Here is a 22,896-nt window from a genome sequence, read left to right on the forward strand (position 1 = left end):
GTCTCAAAAAAAAAAAGAGTATTCTTTCTCCATTGTCTGTCCACTGTCATGGATAAAGATTTTTAAATACATATGTCACCTACGAACTACCTCCTTAATCTATGGCAAAATAATTATTTGTATTAAGTGGTTCCTCAATACTGCTCACTACAGTGCATGAGTATTTTGAGGATACCTGAGTTCAAACCTGGTTTGGGGTGTGTGTGTGTGTGTGTGTGTGTGTGTGTGTGTGTGTGTGTTTTGACCTGAATAAAACTACCAGAATTCCTTCTTTACTTTTGGCCAGGCACTGCCATACATTTTACATACATTACCTTGTTTAAATCTTACCAAAGATTCTGTGAATTATTAACTCCATTTTACAGACAAGTAAATTTCTCAGGCAGGGAGATTTATATAGTTGAAATAACTTGCCAAAAGTTACACTCTTTGTGAGTGACAGACTCCAGATTTGAGCTCAGGTCAGCCTGACTCTGTAGCCTAGTATAAAACACTGTACTGGTCCTTGTGCATGTTATGTGAAATAATAGTAACCAGGAAAAGACAACATAAAGCAGCCACTATGTGTGCAATTTGTGAAGAACGCAAATCTGAAAATCTAGTTATGCTAAATTGCTATCAATTTCCTCATCTCTAAATAGGAAGGTTAGTGCCCCCCTTACCTCTTGAATTACAATCAAAGTATTTAATTTTTAAGTTACTTCTGTGTGTTTGAATTCTAAGAAGGAAAAATAAGTCAGTAGACTTTTCTAGGATAATTTCATCATACTTTTATAAATCAATTGTTTAAATCTCATTTAATGCGAGTGTTTCTGCTTAAGACATTAATTTTTTTTTCACTTTTCTTGTATTTTCTTTGGTAAGTTTCAAAGAAAGTCACTAATAGTTGTGTGGTAAACATCCCAAATCTACTGAATTTACCATATACAAGACTTTTAAGAAAATGAATATATTCAATTTGAGGGAATAAATACTGTGAATCCAAGGAAAGGGGAAATACCTCCTATATTGAAGGTGTCAATTCATATTATTCCTGAAGTCATCTTCTAAGTCCTCTTCCCCATCTCATCACTTCTTCTCCCTTCTTGTAGGTGCTTATTTGGGCTTTGGTGAAGAATTTGGGACATACAGGTTTAAAACAATGGAACATTTCCCAGAACGTATTGTTTTTGTGTTTGTAATGCTATGTCCTATTTGTCCTGAAGTCTCTGTTGGAACATGTTATTACAGAATTCCAATATACACGTATAAGTGGTAAAAAAGCACAATTAGAAATATATGTTCCGTGACCAGCTGCTCTTATTTAGTAGGTTTCTCAGTGTTTTCATGCTGCAGCTGCTAGGAAGTTGTGCACCTAACTTTGAATGTTTTGGGTGCAGGAGTTTATTTCACGTCAGTTTCCCTTGCTCCTTATTTCCCAGGGGAAGGGAGCTGAGTCCTTGCTTTCCTTTCCTTTCCCATAATTCCCAACTGTGATTTAATTCCTCCTCCAGTTCATCCTTGAACTCAAGCAGATACATCATTTGGGATCCTACTGTATCTACCTCCCAATGACAGCTTTGCTTATTCCCACTCTGAGTGGAGACAAGTAGGAATTAGTGGATTAATAGTCTCTTTATTCACCATGTCATGCTTTCCCTCCCTCTCCCCCTACACACTCCGTGTTAGTGGGAAAATAATGTCTCAGGTAAATTATGGTACATAGTGATAAAAGGTCTAATTAAAAAAACCAACAAATGATGACTAAAGACTTGGCAGGAGAAAACCGCATTTTAAGGACTTTGAGGGGTAGGCGAAAGTGATTTTGGACACATGAATGATTTGAAAGAGTTGAGCTAATATGCATCTTCAGTATTTTGCACAGCTGACTTGGATCAAAGTTTTGTAAAACACTGGAGAGAGTCTCTGTACCCTGGACAGATACTGCATATGGTGAGGCTGGGATCCTTTCCCACCTCTTAGGCATTTCTCAGAGGTGCTGTGAGGTGATGTTGTTGGAATTATTTTGTGATCTTTCATGCTAGATAAGGTAAAGCATCCCTATTATTTTAATCAAAGGAAAGAGGTGATGTGTATTCATATTTACTTCTGAGGTTTGACATACAAAAAATTTAAAATGACCCAAACTTTATGAAGAGAGTATGAAATGAATGTCTTCTAATTGCTGTTCTACGGGATCTGATTTGCAGAATTACAAGGCCAGCTTAGCCTGAAGTCATTGCTTAAATAACCTGCTAACTGGAATGTATTGACATGAACTGTCAACACGGCTGCTCCCTTCAACCAATTCCAAGCTCTTTCTCCTCCTAATGAGAGGCTTCTTGTGTGTCTTGATTTGTCTGTTATGCCTCTTAACGTTGCTCACAATCTCAACTGGATCAGAAAACAGCTTTTTCTAGACCACAGAATGTATGCTATTCTCTAAAATCTTAAGCTCTTAAGATCTCTACAATCTGTTTACCCAACTGAATTCTTGTACCCAATATCTTGTACCCAATATCTCATGATAATGTTCATTTATGATACATATTTCTTCTCTTCTTACTCTTTGAATAAAGTATATTGACTATATGCATCTTATATTTTTATTTGATTAATACTATGACATTCATTCCAAATCATTCTTCTCTTTCAACCATGTTTTCCATTTATCTTTGTTGAAACAGTTTTATTTCTGCCTTATAGCTTACTTGATCTGTCCTTGACAAATTAACAGGTGTGATTTTTACACGCTCAATTCTCAATGGCTGCTTTGTATACATGCCAAGCTGCATCTGGAGGAGACAAATCTATATAAAAATGCAGGTCTCTTTGTCTTTACTTATTATCCTATTTTTTACGTATTCAGAGGTCTTAGATTACTCTTCTTTAAGGCAACATCTGAGAATGGAGGCGCACTGTGGTAAGGGAGAGTAATAAAGAACTTACTGCCAGCCAGAGTCTAATTTTACAGCTTTTAATCCATTATGATCATTATAAAGTGAGAATTCCACTTTAACAAGTAGGAACCTTGCCAGAACAAAGTGACTGCCAAATGAATGACAGTGTTTGCTTGCTTCATCTCAGGCTGGAGGTTACGAACTCTTACTGATACAATTACTGATTAACTACATGATCATGGATCCTCTGTTGCTTTGTGTCTTAATTTCTCTTTCTATCTGGAAGGTGCCCATGAATATTAGAAAGACACAACTTTTCAAAAGTTGAGATTGTGGTGGTAAAATAGCAAGGAAAGAGCTGGCCCTAAATGTCATCATGCATACAGATGAAGGTACACAGGATTCATCAGGCAGTGAGTGATTTTTGCCATAAGACATGATGTGTCAGGGATGAGACCCACTCATTGACTTTGGTTGTTTTTAAATGTTTGGGATTTGGCAGAGCTCAAAATCTATTTTGCCAAGTCCTTTAATTTTTCTTGTTTTCCTGTAAAAACCGTAGAAGAAAATCTAGGCAATACCATTCAGGCACGGGCAAAGATTTCATGGCAAAAACATCAAAAGCAATTCAACAAAAGCAGAAATTGACAAACGGGATCTAATTAAATGAAAGAGCTTCTGGACAGCAAAACAAACTAGCATCAGAGTGAACAGACAACCTACAGAATGGAAGAAAATTTTTGCACTCTATCCATTTGACAAAGATCTAATATCCAGAATCTACAAGGAACTTAAATGAATTTACAAGAAGAACAAAACAACCCTATTAAAAAGTGGGCAAAGAACATGAATAGACACTTCTCAGAAGAAGATATTTATGTGGCCGACAGCCATATGACATAAAGCTCAACATCACTGATCATTAGATAAATGCAAATCAAAACCACAATGAGATACCATCTCATGCCAGTCAGAATGACGATTATTAAAAAGTCAAGAAACAACAGATACGGGCAAGGCTGTGGAGAAATAGGAATGCTTTCACACTATTGATGGAAATGTAAATTAGTTCAACCATTGTGGAAGACAATGTGGCAATTCCTCAAAGATCAAGAACCAGAAGTACCATTTGACCCAGCAATCCCATTACTGGGTATATACCCAAAGGAATATAAGTCATTCTATTATAAAGATAACATGCACGCATATGTTCACTGCAGCACTATTCACAATAGCAAAGACACGGAATCAACTCAAATGCCCATCAATGATAGACTGGATAAGGAAAATACGGTACACATACACCATGGAATACTATGCAGCCATAAAAAAGAACAAGATCATGTTCTTTGTAGGGACATGGATGGAGCTGGAAGCCATTATCCTCAGCAAACTAACACAGGAACAGAAAACCAAACACTGCCTGTTCTTACTTATCAGTGGGAGTTGAACAATGAGAACACATGGACACAGGGAGAGGAACAACACACACTGAGGCCTGTTGGAGGGGTAGGGGGAGAGAGAAAATCAGGATGAATAGCTAATATATGCAGGGCTTAATACCTAGGTGATGGGCTGATAGGTGCAGCAAACCGCCCATGGCATATGTTTATCTGTGTAACAAACCTGCATGTCTTGCAACATGTATCTGGACCTTAAAATAAAATAAAATATTTTAAAAAAGGAAAAAATTTTCTTGTTTTCATTGCTAATTTTGAGGTCTATGAGCATTTCATGGAAAACTTAAATTGTATATGGGATTTCTTTATAGTCTAGTCATCTACTTATCTGTATGGGACATCCAAGAAGACTGGCGAGTCTCCCTAAAAACACTTGGAAGGAAAGGTTTGTATGGTCTAAAGATTAAATGAGCTAGAAACCTCAAAGGCTAGTTTGAAAAGTTAAGCTCTAGAACTATTAAGCAGAGTTAGAAAATAGCTGGCCTGTTCTCCCTCCATTTTTATTATTTAAAAAATTGTATCTAAAAAGTGCATGTGTAAACGTGTGTGCATGTGTATGAGATCTGACAATTTCAAACAAAGATAACCATGTCATAAAATAATAATGCCCTTTACTATGCACAAAGACCATCTGTAGCGAAGCTGGAAGTAGGCCTGAATGTACCATCTTAGATCACATTTAGTATAAAGTGGTTATTCTATTCATTCATTTAGTCATTCTTTTACTTATTCATTTCATTTACTCAGTTACTCAGTTATCTATTCTTCCAACACTTATTAAGCATTCACTAAGTCCTTGTGTTTAAAGCTGGAAATTCAAATTTGAGTAGAATATGATTGCTGTTCTTGAGGGGCTCAGATTATTTTCGGTAATGTAAGCGCCCCATTGGAAACCTATATGTGCTGCTGAGAGCACAGAGGAGGAAGTGCCTGATTTTATCTAGCAAGGCCCTGGAAACCATGGGGGAGGTGATTTACCGCTGAGTCTTGACAGAGGTGCTGGGCAGGTAGACCAGGGCTTCCCAGAAGGGAAAAAGCCTGTAAAAATGCACAAAAGAGTGAAGAACTAGAGTGTGTTCAAGGGATTGCCACAAGTCCAGTATTGTTAGAGAGCAGAGTCCCTATGTGGGGGAGAAGGTGAGGTGTGGTCAAAAGGTAAAGAGGACCAATTTTGGCCTTTTGGATTGTGCTTGGATTTTATCTGTTTGGCGGTGAGGAGTACCTAAGGGAGTTTAACCTAAAGGGTGGTTTTCTGCATGCTGTTTTTAGAAATCTGGGAGAAATGGCCACCTTGGCTGCATCTTGCCCAGGCTCTCTGACTTTCGGGAAAGTCCTTCTCTGACGCTGTCCTGCAATGGCGGCGGCAGCCCTTGTGTACTGCGTGTGGGGAATGCTGGCCAAAGGTTTTACACTGTGATGAAAACTTTTGACTTTCCAAATAATTTATTTTAAAAGCAGTATGAACCTTATCCATCCCTTTAAGGTGGAGGTGACTAGCGTCTGGGCTTTGGATGGATATGGAGCGTGAACAAACTCACCAACATTGATAAGGATGGCTTTTCAAAGGCGACGGCTAATTGGCGATGGGGGTGGGGCTTAGGAGAAGTGGAACATTGGCTTGTCTATCACTAGTCTCTTTGCAGAGGTTTTTGACAGAGGAAAGCTAATCAGGAGACCTGCATGGGGAGAGAGGCGTGTTATTTAATTAGCTTTACAATGGGCTGACTTGAAGGCACGTGGTGGTTTTAATAGAGGGAGATAGATGTCCTTTTTTGCAGGGCTAATTGTTGGGAAAAAGCAGGGTCTTTGTTCAGGCCCAGCATGAGGGCTGTGATCTCTTGGAGCCTAGGGCTGCCCCTGCTAATAATTTTAGACAGAGCTATTCAAGGCTGCTCTGTAAGAGAAAAGAAGAACAAGAACAGTATTGTGTATGCAGGATCACTGCCCAAACCTCCCCAAAGTCACTGGGGAAAAAAAAGGAGAGCAAGAGGACTCAGCCATGTGCATTTTGGAGTATGTCCCCATCATTTATTTGCTATGGTTGTTGGAAAGGGCAAAGTGACACTTCCATCAACTTGGAGCTGAGGTGGGGTGACTTAACTAAACACCCCCAGAAAACCAATTAAGTCTGCTTTCCCAATGATACAGCACTCGTCTTGCCAAAATGGAGCGGGCAACTAGCGAGAAGACTATGACGGTTCTCTGCTGCCAGCCTTGATGGCTAGGCGCCAGGCAATGGTAGTGCCAGAATGCAAATTACATAGCTGATGTAAATGGCAAATTCTGTGTTTTTAGAAGGCAGTCCTAAGAGCACCGATGGTTTGACTGGTGGCCCAAGGGGCAAGATGAGAAACCTTTCCCTAAGGTTCTTTTGGGCAACTGGTCAGCATAGGTAGTTAACACCAGGGAGCAGAATACTTTATCTGAATTCCAGGTGGCAAGTCCAAGCTTGCAGGGAGTGCTATCTAGGTTCAGAATTCTGTAGCTAAAATGTATGTGTATGGCACAATTAGAGATAGATAGAGGTTTAGCTTTATAGCACAAGTTAAACTGTTCATGCCACTGCATTCCAGCCTGGGTGATAGAGCGAGACCCTGTCTCAAAAAACAAAACAACAAAAACAACAAGAACTGTTGGCTGGCAGAAAAAGAGACAGCCAAGGAAAATGTAAGATGCAATAACATAGAAAAAGACTTCTGTGAAGTGTGGGCAGTAAGGTGCTGCCTAATGGGTGCTAGTTTGGGAAGTACCTCAAGCAGAGTGCTATGGGGGCATACTGAATAGCATGTGGGATTCTTCTCAGATTGAAAGTCAAATGCTGAGGCCAGTTGCTTAAGAAGGTCTTATTTTGTTTAGGTTGTAAAAATCATTGGCTATCAAACGTGCAATCCAGAGAGTGGAGAGCCCAATACTGGAAGGAATTCAAGAGGGTACATATTCCCTTTGCTGCTAATTTGTAATGTAGCTGTGAGTATATGATTAGAACTTTCATAATTGTATCTCACATCTATATAGTGGGAATTAATCCCCTTTCATCCAAGAGGGATGGTGTCAAGGATTTGCGTGATTTGCATACCCAGACCAAAAATTATCTTTGTCACTATGTCGTGATTTTAACAGCACACATGAAGATAGGACACTGTATCCTCATTTCTTCGTAAGAATACTATATACTACAGTTTGGATTAACATTCATGAAAATTTTATGCTCACTAAATCCAAAGTCACAATTCTGATTTTTAAAATTAATAACAGCAGTGAAGACTTACTGAGTCTTCATCCTGCATCATGCACAGTGCAAAGCACTTGGCACTCATTCATCTCATCTCATCTCAGTTCAACTCTGTGAACTAGGCACTTTCCTCATCCCCATTCTGTAGATGAAGAAACTGAGGCTTTCTGAGGTCAAAGACTGACATCTGGAGAGCAGCCAAGCTAAAATTCAAACTCTCGTCTATCTACTGCCAAGCTTGTGCTCTCAACCCACTCTACTATGTTGCCTCCCTGGTTATTTTAGAGTTTAAATTTATTCTATAGTGAGGAAACCAAAGCCTGGTAGTTTCTGCTTGGCAAGAAACTGCAGGGTTTTGTAGGGACTATTTGGAAACAGGAACACTTATTTGGAATAGCCTTTTTACCTCCACACCTCAGTTCAATGCAATTCAATTCAATTAGACAAATACTCTCTGTAGGAGAAAGCATTAGCTCACTAAAAGTGGATGGGTATGTAGATGCTGGACCTTTCCTGGATCTAGAATTTTGTTGCCAGCCATCTGGTCTCTCTCAATGCTGTGGAATCCCCTGAAAGAAAAGTTTATAATCTTCTTGATTTTTAAAAATTCTAAACAATTATTCAGAATTTTAAATTCCTGGAAAGGGTTCTCTCTTGGGAATCTGCCATGAGAGCGCTGACTGCCCTTTGTTCTTTCCTCTCACAGTCTGTTGCCAGCTTCCCACCCAGCTGCACCTCCTCCCACCCCTCCCGGATGGGTCCCTTGTGGTACTTCCCACCCAAGGCCTTTTTGTGATGAAGTCTTTCAAGATGGTTTCCCAATCTGGGGAGAACACATGTTTCTGATCATTCTGATGAAACCTGTTTCCATTAAGAAGCAACTTCTATATGCTTTCCGCTTTCTTCATTCTGCACATTACCTGTCATTACCTATCACTGCCAGCCCTGGACTCTTGAAAGTGTTTCACAGGCCTGTCTGATTAAATGGCGCCCTCTTACACGTCACACATGCCCATTTTGCTTCTCTTCTTTTCACCAACTCAACGGAAGAAAGATTTTTATTGTATGGGAGCCAATCCAGATAGATGAGATGTGAGCTGGGTCTGTTCCACCTCATGAGTCATGGGCAGGACCATCCACTACATTCTGACTCCTTCACAGGGCTGATGCAAGATGTGGAGTGAGCACAGCTGGCTTCTTGTAAATTAAAGAAGACTTCATTTCTTTTTGGCCCTTAAGAGCTGAGAATCAAATGTGAGCTGTAACGCCAGAGAAACTGACATGTCCCTTTTCGAGCTTCTTAATCAAATCTGTCAACTTTACATCATTGGCATGCTTGATGCTCAGTAAATTCTAAATATGAATAATTACATTGGACACCCTAAAGTTGCTTTAATGAATTTATGCTCCTGCATATTTATGAAACTCAGATTCTGTGCACCCTTTTCAGGAGAGTACATACCAGAAAAGAGGTTTGAAGCAGCATGGGAACTTAAAAAGTGCTGTGCATTTTACTTCATCTGTTGGTAGAGTTAGCATTGGTGAAGCTAGGATTCATATTAATTCATTATGACACTATAATGCTGCTCATTGAAGGATGCCTAAGGTAAGATAGGCATAGATTCTTGAGTAAAATGTTTGTGGTTGACTGCAATGACATACTCAAAGAATGTTATATTTACTGACTAAGCAGGCTGTTCTCAGTGTGACACATCAATGTTTTCTTGGGACTCTTATATGGAACTGGTTCTGGAAGAAGTGATGTAAAATAATGTGTGTTCATGATTCCCCCTCAGAATTCAGGAGAAATGATGAGCCCTCACCAAACCCAATATTTCCTTGGTTTTTAGGCTTTAAGATCAGCTGCCTTTTCTGTTCCAACATCTTGATTACCCATTAGCAGATACAAACAATGAAGTGCAGAGAGTAATACTCTACTTCGACAAGAGTGGTTAGGGCTGCTTTATATGTTCCTGTGCCACCTGCTAGATGGTAGCAGCTTCATTTGATCCTCCCTGTCCTTTTCATTCCCATCTTCACTCTCAGCCCATCCCCATGTCCCCCCTTTTCTACTTCCAACCCATACCCTTCCTCACTATAGACTCACTTGTATAGCCAGAAGATATATTTCAAAATACAGTGCTTCTGGAGTCCTGACAGATTAAACTTAAGAAGGTGAAAGGGATTTGTAATAAGCACCCTGGCTCACCATAAAGCATGTAACAGTCTATTCTTTCTCATAAAGATGGAGGAAATTGAGTTCATTTCATGTATTTACCTTATCTTACAAATCATGTATATAGCAGTTGTACATCTTACCTTTGTGAAAGCCAGGGAAGCAAAAGATTCAACCCGAAGTTCGGAAATTCCTGAAGACTGCTTCTGAGCAGCCATCTGAGAATATGAATAGCATGATGTATAAAACGTCCAGGCTGACGATCAAACAACTGATTTGCTTTGTGGTGAGCCAAATGTCATTTTTTACATGAAGTCTCAGAATAAAAAATTAGATAAAAAGTAAAATGAATATTGTGATCTTAGCAACATTCTCCTTTAAGGGGATGGGAGGAATGGGAGGAACAGAATAAAACTTTACGAAGACCTTTTTAGTTAGAAATGAGTCAGTTGGTTGGATCTTTAATCTTAAACTTTGGGCAAATTTGAGTCTCACTTTGACCGAACTAGGCAAAACAAAACTGGTATCTGAGCTTCATTTTTCTGTAAAAGTGTTACAGGATGTTAGGAAGTTAACTGTTCATTAATTAAATAATGAACATAATTTATGGGGCTCTTACTACCTTGAGCTAAACACCATAGAGTGTAATAATGACTGAACCTCAGTTGTTGCCTTTGAAGAGTGTAGGAGACTGACACGCATATTCAAATGTGTACTAGGAGTGTGCTCTTGAGCTGAGCAGAAAAGTGACAACTTGCAGGGGTGGGGTGACAGCTTCTGTGAGGGAAATTCTTTGTGTACTGCAAATGTCCACGTGAGGAAAAGACCGAGAAACACACTCTATATTCTGCCTAGATTTTCAGCTTGACCTTCCCTTGTGTCTTCTGTGACCTCCTGAGATCCTTTCACCTCCATTCTATCCTGGATCCTTTGCATCTCTTCCAGCATGAGGACCTCCCATTGATCTGTTTTCTGTAGTTCCATGACTGTTGGCCATGCAAGACAATTAATTAAAGTATGGGGTACTTTACTAGGTCTTAACTGCATTTTGAAATCTTGTGGACTGAAGCCCCAGAATGACAAGAACATAAAATCACTGTGACTCTACCTCCTCATCTCCTCCCCTTCTCTGTCCTCGACTTACCCTTCCATTGTTCTCAGAGGACTTCCCTTCCACTACTTCCTCCTGTACCACTGTCCCTTTTCCTTTCAGGGCTATTTCTCCTTTTTGTGCTCCACTTATCTCTGCTTCTTGATCTCTAGGGTGGTAAATGTTAGTCTTTTGGGGCAATTGATTTGGCATTTTAAATGAAAGTAGTGGGGAGAGGGGAAAAGATTCCACAGTGAAATTGTCTTGATGTAAGATTCAAATCACAACTGCAGAGAACATCTGTTTTGAAGTTTGATGTCGTCTTTGTAACCCAAGAGAAAAGCAGAGTAAGATCAGAGGAAGGCCTTAGCCTTCCACCAGGATGAAACCACCTGCAGCCTTGGACTGTGGGTGAAATCCTGTAGCCCTGGGATGCAGAGCTTCTAGGAGACTGGCTGTCCTCTTCTGTCATATTATTAAAGGATGTTGGTTCTCTTGCCATCTGTGCTATTGCCATTATCCCTCTACCTCCTCAAGAGTCCAATTCAGGACAACTTAAATTGGAATCCCAATTACATGTTCCCCAAAGGCTCACAGAGTAGCCTGCATTCTGCATTTGCAGCAATCCCAGGCAACATGCTCAGCCTGCTTCAGGGAAGCACACAACACTGGGTGTGGATGAGACCTCAGAACCCTCTAACCTTGGGCAGCTCCTTACCTCTTCCTGTCTGAGCCGTGTTTGATTTGCTGCAAGAGGAATACATGTCTAAACTGCTGGATTTTAAAATGTCACTTGGTCTGTGGATTAGGCCAATCCATTCCACATTGTTGGGGCTGCAGATGCAGTTGAATAGTTCATAATTATAGTCTAAAGAAACTGCAGACAGCAATAGAGCCAACCCAGGCCCTTTCTCTCCTGACAGCCCATGCCAAGCTGTCTCCCACAGGGAACCATAGTGTGGTTATCCTGCAATGTATTTGCCCAAAGACAATACATCCAGTGTAGAGAATAAGTTGGATCTCTAGAAATTGAGTCTGCTCATCTATCTACTCCTATGTCCATTGTATCCTGTCTTGTGTCTCAAGGGTGTCTGGTACTTCTCCTGCCAAAGTGAAATGCAAAGTAAATGCAAGGAGATTCCAGGGAGAGAACTGCTATCAGGGCATCTGGTTCTAGTACTGACACTGACTTTTTTAGGTTGTGTGGCCCTGGAAATAATAATTTCCTCACTCAAACTCATTTTTCTCCTCTGGTAAATAGGAGTGCTGGACTCGGAGAGCACTGATAAACTCCCATTGAGCTCTAACATGTGACAAACGCAAGACCTGAGGTTTTGTCTCCAAAGAGGCACTACAAATGTGATCTTCTTTCAGAATTTAAACTATCACTTTTCTGTGACTCAAAACAAATATAAATCTGTAGTTCTCTTCTTCAATCAGGTAGTTCTGGAATTTCTCAAGTGAGGCTGATGCTGGGCAGGTTGCCAGTTTAAGAATTGAGGAAGGGGCTTGAAGAGATTTTTAAATGAAATGTGGTGATAGTTGTTCTATCTCTCCCTGGAGATCATTCAGGAAAATTGAGCATCCAAGCTATTCTGCAAAGAGATGGCTGTAGAGAGACATTTAATGTGATTTCTCACATATTCTACTGTATACCAGATCTTAATAACAATAATCAAATACTAATTCTCACCTAGACACTGTGCTAAATTCTTTGCATACATTATCTCATTTAATCATTCAAATAGCCTTAAAAGGTGTGTGCTACTATTATCCCTAGTTGAAACATGGAGGAACTGAGGTTCAGGATTGTTTAAATGACTTACTTACCTGTGGCAATTCAGCTGGTTAGTTGGTAGAGTAAGAATTTGAACCTGAGTCTTATTCCAAAGCCCACACTACTATCCTCTTTGTTTTCTTTTAGAGAGCTTTCCAGGGCAAACAGGCTCCCAAGTTCTCCCCTCTCCCCCAACCCCACCCCACCCTCCCTTCTTCCCTCCTGACTGCAGCTCCTCCTACCCTCATTGTTTATTGTGCCTTCTAAACAATAGCCAATGAGTCTGTGTTCCATTCTAGGGAGAGCTAGGGCTGATTTTATTCCCTGAAACAGAGATGAGGTTGTGACACAAAAAGGTTAAGTGGCTTTGGTGAGGTCACAGAGCCAGCCTGCAGTCAGCAACAGTACCATCTGAGAGTCCCCTGACTTGGGTCCCTTAGCTGACCCTAAGGCCTTTTGGCATCCAAGTTTAATTAAGAGAGTTATTTTAATTTTCCTTCCTATCTCTAATTTTCCATTTTATTGCTGCCTGATAATGTAGATATTGAAGTGCCAGGCATTTTTCTTCCCTAGTGTGCTTTTTAATGACTAAACTTATCATGTAGAAACCACTTGCCTTAGAGGTAAGCTTTCAAAGCCTGTTTCTGTGTATGACAGAGACTGTTGCCTTTTCTCAGAGAAAAATGAGACCACAAATGCAGCTCAGACAGGTTGTTGTTAATTGAGGGCTTTTTTTTTTTTTTTTCTAAATCTTACATTTATACCAGTAAATCAACATCTGTGAGTCATAAACTGGTTCTGGATCAGCCGTTAGTGGTCTGAATGTTTTTGTACCTACCTTCAGTAAAGCATATTTTAGCTCAAAACTCAGAGATTCTTTGTTTTGTTGAAGTTCAAGACTCAGGAGTAGACAACATGCTAGGACACTTCTGGAGAGGGAAAGTCTGTCTTCCATGATTGTTCAACATTAAGTGTACATTTATATTTCCTTTTTATTGAAGTTGGGGTGGAGTTGAGGGAGGAGTATAAATAAAAAGGAAAGTATGCTTTTTACATACTCCATGTGCTTGAGGAATTCCTGTATGAAGGTGACTATTTTCTTAATATTATTGTCTAGCTCCACTCTTCTGTTCCTCAACTCCTGCAGACTTTTCTTGGCCCTTATTGGCTTGACGTTCCTAGTGTAAGGCGATTCAGCACTTGGTGGGATATAATTAGCCGAAGTCTAAGGAATGCTTAAAAATACAATTCTGTTTTTTCCCAAATGCAGGAGGAACAGACTGCCGCAGTACAAGCACAAGCACAGAAGTATTTATTTGATTGATTTTTTTTTCCTGAGTGCCTTAAAAACCAGATATGGTATTGAAGTATCTTGCCCAAGTGGATGAAAGACAATGCTTGGCTGCTGTTGTTTGGCTGGTGGGGACACTGAGGCATACATGTAACTGAGTGGACGTGAGTGCTGGGGATAGAGGTTCTGCTCTACTATGAAGGGAAAAGGGCACAGCCTCCGACACTTTTTAGTTCATCTTCACAAGCCAGAGCATATCAAACTCACTTAACCATTGAATTAGGAAGCCCATAGTGACCAAAAAGTTGATAGTTCATCATTCAACACACATTTATTGAGCTCTGTAATGTCTTAGGCACTAGCCTAGGCATCCTTTTTTTTAGCATATGATAACATAGAAATATCATTTAAAGTCCATATGAACATTTAGAAAAATCTACTTGTGTCCTAAAGAGAATGAATAAAAATTTCATTTATCAACATTGATTAGATTAATGAAGCATGACCCTGGCAGAACTGATCGGATTATTGTATCTTAAATATGTAAAAAATATTTTAACATGACCTTATTAGTGCTCTTCATCCAAATCCAGGGTTAGATGCATAACTTCTGATGGCATAAATATTCATAATTAGTATCATCTGGAGGTAACTTTCCTGGCAGCCTGTGGTGGCGCCTGGCTATCTCTCCAAACTCCTGCTTTACGCAACCCTATTCCTTGATTTGGACATTCACACATTTTGTTTCTGTGCTTCAGGACTGGATTAGGAAATGGATGATTGACTATCTGAGTTGTCACTATTGAAGAATTAGAAAGAATAATTTTCCTCATTGGTAGAGTGGAAAGTGTTTACAATTTAATCATGGTGGGCTTTTTTAGTATCTAATTTGGGTGGATGTTAGCAGCAGTGTTTAGGGCTAGTCTGGGGAAGAAAGTTGAGGAGCAGACTGGGGAAGAGAGAAAGGAGTTGCTCTGAGGAATCTGCATTTGAAAATAGAGAAGTACTCACACTTGGATTAAAAAATGCCAACATTTCCTTAATACAACATCAACAAAACAAAATTCCCCAAAGCAACTCTAGATTTGTTCACTTCTTCTCCTGATGAATTCATAGTGAGTAAGGCAGAATTGATTCAAGAACCTTTTTTTTTTTTTTTTTTTTTTTTTTTTTTTTTTTTTTTTTTTTTTTTTTTTTTTGTGGTTCATTTGGACGTGTAAATGTACAATTCATTCATCAGCTGTTTCCCTAGGCTTTTCCCAGGACCAGAAGTGTCTGTTCTTGTCATCTGGAGGCCAGTATTGTTTTCTCATACCTTTTGGAAACACAGCTGGATTGCAACAGTCTTTGTTCTTTCAAAAATTAGGACTATCACATACAAATATTTTCCTCTGGTCACTAAGGAGGGACTTAATCTGGAGTTTAGACCAGGAGCCAGAGATTTTTCTGTTCCTGGCTTCCTCCCCGATTTGCTGTGGGAAATCTGCAAATTACTAAGTCTTCAAGGGCACAAAACTGGGTTTAGATGAAGGTAAGCCTGTGTGTTAAAACTTACCAGAGGCAGAGGTTACAGTTATAGTCAAATGTTGGGAGTTCAAATGTGCTTAGAAATCAGGACACATTAAAAATAGCTTTCTCTGAGATTGCTCAGGAAGATTTATGTTTAATCTTTCTGTTAATCAAAGATGGAGCTCAATGCCTGGTTCTAGCTATGTATTTAGATATAAATGTATTGGTTGATTTGTTAATTAGGACAAACTATCTCTATTTATTACAACCAATGTATTAGTGGCAAACCATGAATTATTCGGGTTCATGTTGTTTTATCTCAAGTGTTGGGAGTTCCCAAATGGAACAGAAACTGTGCATTGTGATTCTGTCATGGCTGCCAATGATGTACTCCAGAAATTCAAAACCACAGAGCCTCTGCATCACTTTTTTGGTGGCGGTCGTGGGAGGGTTGTTAGTTTTATCTAAAAGAGGAGAGTCTGTGAAAGGAAAGACAAAGCTTTGGGCAATGGTGACATAATTAGAGGAACAGAATAATTAGAAATAAATCATAACTTCCCCTTCAACCCAACCACTGCTGGAGGTAAATTGGAAGCTTACGGAAGCTCATGGCTGGGTTCTAGTTTGGGGTCCCATTCTGGACTCTCCTGCCAACGCAGGAGCATTACATGGGTGGGCTCTGAAAAACTGAAGCCTCCTCCAGAAACACACGCCCTGACTCAAGATCCCGCTGGAGTCCAATAATCCTAAAGCCCTTTGAGGACACGGGCTCACGAATCCCCTGCGCCTGCCTGCACGCTCGCCTTCATCCACATGCCTCATGTCCTGTGTGGCAGTCTTTGTGAATGAATGATGTACACGCACTTGGAAAACTATGCTGCTACTGGGTGGGGGAGAGAGCGGGTGACCAAGCCCTCAAGAATGCGTGGAGAATCAGACGGACTTTCCCGAAACGGTGGAGGCGGCCTGTGCACCCAGCCTGCACACCCGCTCCCGGCCCTTCCCGCCCCTGCCTGGGCTCCGCGGCCGCGGGCTCCACGCACTGCTCCTCCGCGGTCGCGGCCCGGCCCCGCGCTCGCCTGCTCTTCCTTTCGCTTTGGGCGGCGGGCGGAGATTGGCCGCGGTGCTCGGCCCCGCCCCCGGCTCCCCGCCCTGCCCCGACGCCCCGCCCCTCGCTCCCCCAAGCGGACATCGCCGGGCCCGGGGCGCGCGGACCCAGCGGCCGAGACGCGGCGCCGCGAGAAACGCCCTAAAGAGGAGGGGAGAGCGCGGGAGGGCGAGAGGGAGGGAGAGCGGCCGGGAGATCGAGAGCGAGCTAGGCAGCCGCCGGCGGAGAGGAGGGAGCGGGCGAGGGCCGGGCAGGAGGAGCGGGCGCGGCGCGGGCGAGGCTGGGACCCGAGCGCGCTCACTTCGCCGCAAAGTGCCAACTTCCCCTGGAGTGCCGGGCGCGCACCGTCCGGGCGCGGGGGAAAGAAAGGCAGCGGGAATTTGAGATTTTTGGGAAGAAAGTCGGATTTCCCCCGTCCCCTTCCCCCTGTTACTAATCCTCATTAAAAAGAAAAACAACAGTAACTGCAAACTTGCTACCATCCCGTACGTCCCCTACTCCTGGCACCATGAAGGCGGCCGTCGATCTCAAGCCGACTCTCACCATCATCAAGACGGAAAAAGTCGATCTGGAGCTTTTCCCCTCCCCGGGTGAGTGGCGACGGCCGAGGCCCCCACCCAAGCTCTCGGCCAGAGGCCGGGGGTCCCCTGGACTTCTTCCCCCTTTCGCCGTTCCCTTCTGGGCGGTGCATTTCTTCAGGAGCGGGGGATGCTGTTGGCAGCTGGATTAGGAGGACGAGGAGGAAGAGGAGGAGGAGGAGGAGGACTGTTGGTGGCCCTAGACCCTTGGTTTGGGGGGTGGTATTTATTTTCACAACTGTGTTTTTGTCAGTGGTGGGGAAAAGCTTATAGAATTTCCAGCGCCCCATTCCTGCTTTTTTTTATTTTCCCAAATGAGCGAGAGCCCTCTGGCCTTATTCCTTAATGTTAAGGAGAGATGGACGCTGCCTCAGAGGACGTCATCCCCTGACTCCACGTCCCCCGTAGAACTGAGGCTGGGTGGAGGCCCCGGGCAGTCTAACGGGTTGGCCTTCAGGCAGATTTTCAAATAAGGTCTTGCCTCCCCAAGCGTCCCTGTCACATGCCTTGCCCCTCTTTTCTGGGTTGAGGGTAAGGAGACCGGAGGAGAATTGAAATTATCCTCTTAACTTGGAGAAACGTCCGACCCTATTCATGTAGGTTACTTACTTTACCCATGTTTCTAATCTGCCATAAATTTTTCTTCTGGTACCAAAGGTCCGTTGGAAGGAAAGCATCCAACACCCAAATGTGACTTTGTGTCTTTGGTACACGGTGTTGTCCAACTCGTTCATTTATATGCATTCGAAGAAGAGAAGGATAGGAAGTAATTTTTTTTTTTCTTTGACACAAATATTGGTGCTAAGCAATTTAAGAGAGTCTGGCCTTACAGAATTTCTGAAACAAATGTAGTTTGAGAGGGAAAGATGCTTTCTTTTAGGATAAGGCACCGCCAGCTATCCTTAGAGATGAGTGATTTTGGAGGTGAAAGTATATAGAAAGATATAGGGAGAAGGCAATGCACCCTGGAAAATAATTAATTTTAAGAACAGTCTCCTCCGTTGTATCTGATTATCAATAAGTTTAGTTGCTGCCCCCTGTGGTTAACACTTCTTTGCCTCTGCCAGAATTTATTGCTTACTTTAACCCTTTCTTACTCTGCTTAAACTTTCAACACAACCAAACTGACGTTTTGTCATTCTGAGGTCCTTCAGAAATATTAATAAAGACATGTAGGTCTTGTCCCCTCCCTCTGGGCCCCCTGACATTCAGCTCCAGGGCTGCTGTGCACAGAAGGCTGAGATTGTGTCTCCTCGCAAGGATGATGGTGGTGGGAGCAATGCTGAGAGCGCAGCTGGAACCATGGAGACGTTTAAGGCACTTAGGCCTACAATTCAGAGATGATGTTTCTATGATGGTTGTATTTGGGGGTTCGAGGAAGCTAGAATGAGTTCTGTTCGTCAGTTGATTGAAACCGTATATAGAAATGAAAAGATAGTTCACAACAAAGATATAAACTCAACTAATAGGTCCTTTCCTTAAGAACGGCATGTTTATATGTGTTGTTATGGGTGTTTATGGGGGAAGAGACAGATTTGGTCATCTGGGAAATATCGTGTCGATATGTCAGTCCACGTACCTACAAGGGATCTTTCATCCTGGGAATGAAAAAGAGCCCTGGCAACACATGTTTCAGATCACAGTGAACAGCTGAGGCAATTTTTTTGGTAATTTAATATTAAATATTAGAGACAATGTATATGGTGCTGTCATTTCAGTTACTGATTAAAAATAAACTCTGGGCAAGTAACTTTCTTTAGCTTTCTCTTCTGTAAAATGGGGACAATAAGGCCTAACGCTACAGTCAGCGTCCATTATAATAAGCATATTTGCAATGGCTTTCTTTTTCAAAAAAGATTTCCAAGCCATTGGTCATCTTTTGTTTGTGACCTCCGATACAACAAAATTTCAACTGGCCAAAGAAATTGGGCAGTCTTCTGCCATTCATTGTAAAGAGGTTTGATTTCTAGCACCATTATGTATTATCTTGGAAAAAATAAAGACAAAAACTTGAAAAAATATATAGACTATAATCAACTTTTTTTTTTTCTGGACCTTTAGTTGCTTATATGCGAACATTATACCCATACCTCAGAGAGGAAAAGAGAGCCACAGAAAAGGTAAATAATTGACATAAAAATATGTAGTGAGCCAGTGGCTGAAGTACAATCAATTCCTGTTTCTAACTTCGCATTGCTTTGAGTAATGTTGCAAGATACCTTCCAAAAGCTCAGCAAAGAAACCTCAACTGAGACTTAACTTGCAGGTGCAAAGCAAGGATGGGAGAAACAGTGTCTCTGGCCAGGGCTGTCTGCTTTTGTTAGTGGAAGGACAAGACATTGGCTAACTGCAGATTTGCCTTGCCCATCGGACCATATAGGACATGTGTTTAAAGTTTAACTTCTCACAGCGTAGCTTTTTATCCACAGCTGTGACTTAAATATTTGTCAGAATGATTTCTTTGGGTTGCTTAGTTTCTTATGTGTGGAGACAGCTAGTGTGGGATCTTATCTGGCTTAAATGATTAAACCAGAATTTTCTCCCCACCCCCTCCCAAATTCATGAGTGCCAAAGAGAGGCAGTAAGGAAGTGGGGTGTCCAGACAGGAGCCGCAAGACCAGGATTATTTGTCTTCCTGGCTGGGACCTGACCAAGAACCTTTATGCACTTTTATTCTATTCTGAGACTTCACAGGAGTTTGACAGCGTTAAGTACTAAATTAACATATACTCTGAAATAACACTAGAATTGACTTTTCCTTGCAAGTGTAAGAGTAAGGTGGGATATGCTATTTGATTGCAACAGTGTGATTGCAAGGATCTTAAATAGCTTAAAAACAAACATAGCCATTGGGTTCACTCCTGGTTCTCTCCTGGTGGAGCCTGCTGTGAAGGGGCCAGGTGCCAAAGCCAACACATTCCCAAGCCACTTAATTTTTCCTTTCCTTCAACACTCTGCTGTGCCTTCTTGGTGAGGTGAGCTTAATGTCCAGATAAGAGCAGGAGCTCTAATCCTGGATACTTGCCGTTTTATAAGGATAAAAGGATCAGCCTCTCGCCCCACCCGCCCTCAGCAGAGGGTGTACATCCATTGGGAACATGCATTATACTTAGAGATAGGAAGAAGCTTTGTCCTTGCTCAGCTTGATTGGTCTTTGTTTCTTCATCAGTGTAGACAAGAAGGAAGGGCAGAGCTGCCCAGTCTATTAGATCACGTGCTCACTGTGCTCCCAGATCCCCGCCGACCATACTCCATTAAAGACTAAAGAGCTCTATGGTTCAGAGCAGAGACTCTGGAGCCAGCCTGTCTGGATTTGAATCTCAGCTCGGCCACTTAGCAGCTGTGTGACTTTGGACAAATGACTTAATCTCTCTGTGCTCCAGTTTCTGCATCTATAAAATGAATGTAATCATTCTGCTTCATAGGATGAATATCAGGATTAAATCTATGAATATGTGCAAAATCTGAAAACAGTGCCTGATCCATAATAAATATTATTTAGCAGTTAACTACAAAACAAGTCAACAAAAAATTATCCTGACCAGTGTAGAATTTTCAGAGGCCCTTGAATGTTTGTTAGAAGATAAGGTGGCTGTGTTATGTACCTCCTGATAATCTACTATTTTAGAGGGAAAGAAGAGTAAAGTTAAGGAGGACCTTTTCACCTGCTTGGCTGAGATCTCATGCCCATGAAACTTCATTCTGTTCTCCAGGGAGCAAATAGTGAGAGGTAACTTTCAGAGGGTGTCTTGAAGTCCAGCTCTCACTGTTGGAGGCACAGGGGGTGGCCAGTTACTTTGGGTGATGGAGATTGTCATTGTTACCTCAGAGCAGGAAGGCTACCAAGTCTAGAGGCAAGGGGAACATTTGCAGGGTTGATGGAAAAGTCAAGTTTTCAATTATGCAGAGCTGAGAAATGCATCATGTCCAGTTATTATAAAGCATCTCCTATTTTATTTATTTATTTGGTTGGCAGAGCTTGCATTCCTGGCATTTTTGGTTAGTTTGTGTTGCTGTTTTTTTGTCTGTGTAACTTTTTTTTTTCTCTTAAAGAGGCCAGACCACCCTGTAGGAGCATCGCCTCCCTCCAGGAGACAAACCAGCCCGTGGTCAACCTCCCAGAGCCCAGGTCACTCTGGGCTCCATCAAATCTCTGCAAAACTGAGAGCTGGTTAGTGTAGGTCAGGATTTTTCAGGAGAGTCTCCCTGTTTCAGAATACAGCAGATACCTCTACAATGGTCACAGTGCCAGTGTAATTACAGATGTCTCTCTGGCTTGTGTAATGAATAATCCATGGCTGTGGTGGAATTCCATGAGCTTGCACTGAAGGCGGTAGGTTCTTGTCATTCAAAAGTTGTTGGGATATTTCTGAAGCACACATCGAGCCTGCATTGTGTGCTGGGCACAATCAGATAAAAGAGCACTTTTATGCTCCACACTTACTCTGAGGTGTGGTGGAAGTATTATTTTCTCCATTTTTCAGATGACGAAAATGAGTTTCTGAGAGATGCATACTTGGCCTAAGGCCACACTCTAGAAATTTAGAAACTGATGAGATGTTGTAGGCATTTTATACCTAAAATTTTGAGTTATTCTCAAAAACTCTGGAAATTAGAACACAGGCAGGTGAGAAGGCAATGCTGGTCGGTGCTTTGGGGGTTCAGGAGGTACAGTGGCTCCCTGCTACCTCTGCAAGACCCCCCTGAGCTGAATCAGGTGGCCTCATTGTTAGCCCAGTGCTTCGTACTGCTTGGGGAGAGGGTCCATCCTGTGGGCTGTCCCCAGGCCTGGCAGTCCAGATGTGTTGCTTTAGAAAGATGTTTAAGAGTTCCAGCAATGCTTACCTCAGAATGAAAGGCAGAGAACCAGGATTCTTGTTTTTGCAACGTCTTCCAGATGGCCTTGGCTCTCTCACAGGTGGGAAGGTGATTATGTTCACCTCCAAGGTCAGTCCTTCGCTGAGCCTCCAGATTCTGCCCATTTCATCCCCTTCATCACCGATGTTGCTGTGCCTTGAATCTCTCATAATCAGGATGATAAGACATAGCTTGGCAAACTAGTTCATTTTCTTAAGGCAGTTAAAATTTAATTTTCCTGCTTGCAGAGAGGCCATAGATAGTTGAGTTGCATTTGCTGCCTATGCCTCATATAAATTTTGTTTTTTCCCCTAAAATTTAGTTTTTTAAAAAAGTCCATTCCGTGTGTCAGGGCACATGGTCTGGAGTTGTCCTGGCACAAGGAAGGAAGGACAGCCCCAGGTGTCTACCTGCAGACCTGCCAGCTGTCCCAGCCCATGGCTCACACACAGGCACACTCCCCTGCCGCTTGTCTAAGGTTAAAGCGTTGGTTTCTTTATTACTGCATTATGGGGAGTATTTTCCCAAAGAGTTAGTATGCTTGGGCCCACGCTGTCACCGCAGAGGAATTTGTATATGAACACATCATCTCTGTGTTTTTATTTAGCTGCTCCTTAATGAAAACCTTGGCTCCATTTTCCTGCTCACAAGGAACCTCTGATAGCATTTGCCTCTGTGTTCGCAGTGTTCTAGGTCTACCCTTCGCTCACAGCTGTTAAGCTGTTCTTAACTGAGGGTTAGGAATGTCAAGGCTATTCCCAAATCTATCATTTTTACTTGTCATGCGTCTGTAGCTACTTTCTGCTTTTTTTTTTCTGTTGGGTTGATGATATCTTTTTCAAAACTTCAGTGGATGTTTTCCAAATTGCATAAACAGGCTATTTCTACTTGGCTGCTTTTCTGAAGCCTTTGCCTATCTGCATTCCCTTTTCCTTCTGA

At 41.9% G+C, this 22,896-nt stretch overlaps 1 protein-coding gene across 2 annotated transcripts in view; it reads left to right on the forward strand.

The window, feature by feature from the left end:
• The window catches only part of ETS1 (ETS proto-oncogene 1, transcription factor), a 128,540-nt gene that overhangs the window by 47,985 nt on the left and 57,659 nt on the right, over window positions 1–22,896 (forward strand). The window contains exon 1 of one of the 2 annotated variants that reach the window (XM_003253387.3): window positions 16,643–17,112. The exons of the other annotated variant lie outside the window; for it this stretch is intronic. Coding sequence (XP_003253435.1) covers window positions 17,031–17,112 — 82 coding nt within the window. The 5' untranslated portion in view covers window positions 16,643–17,030. Of the gene's footprint in view, window positions 1–16,642; window positions 17,113–22,896 lie in introns of those variants that run through there. 2 annotated transcript variants of the gene reach the window in all.

This window comes from Nomascus leucogenys, chromosome 15 (genome assembly GCF_006542625.1).
Source record: "Nomascus leucogenys isolate Asia chromosome 15, Asia_NLE_v1, whole genome shotgun sequence".
Lineage (NCBI taxonomy): Eukaryota > Metazoa > Chordata > Mammalia > Primates > Hylobatidae > Nomascus > Nomascus leucogenys.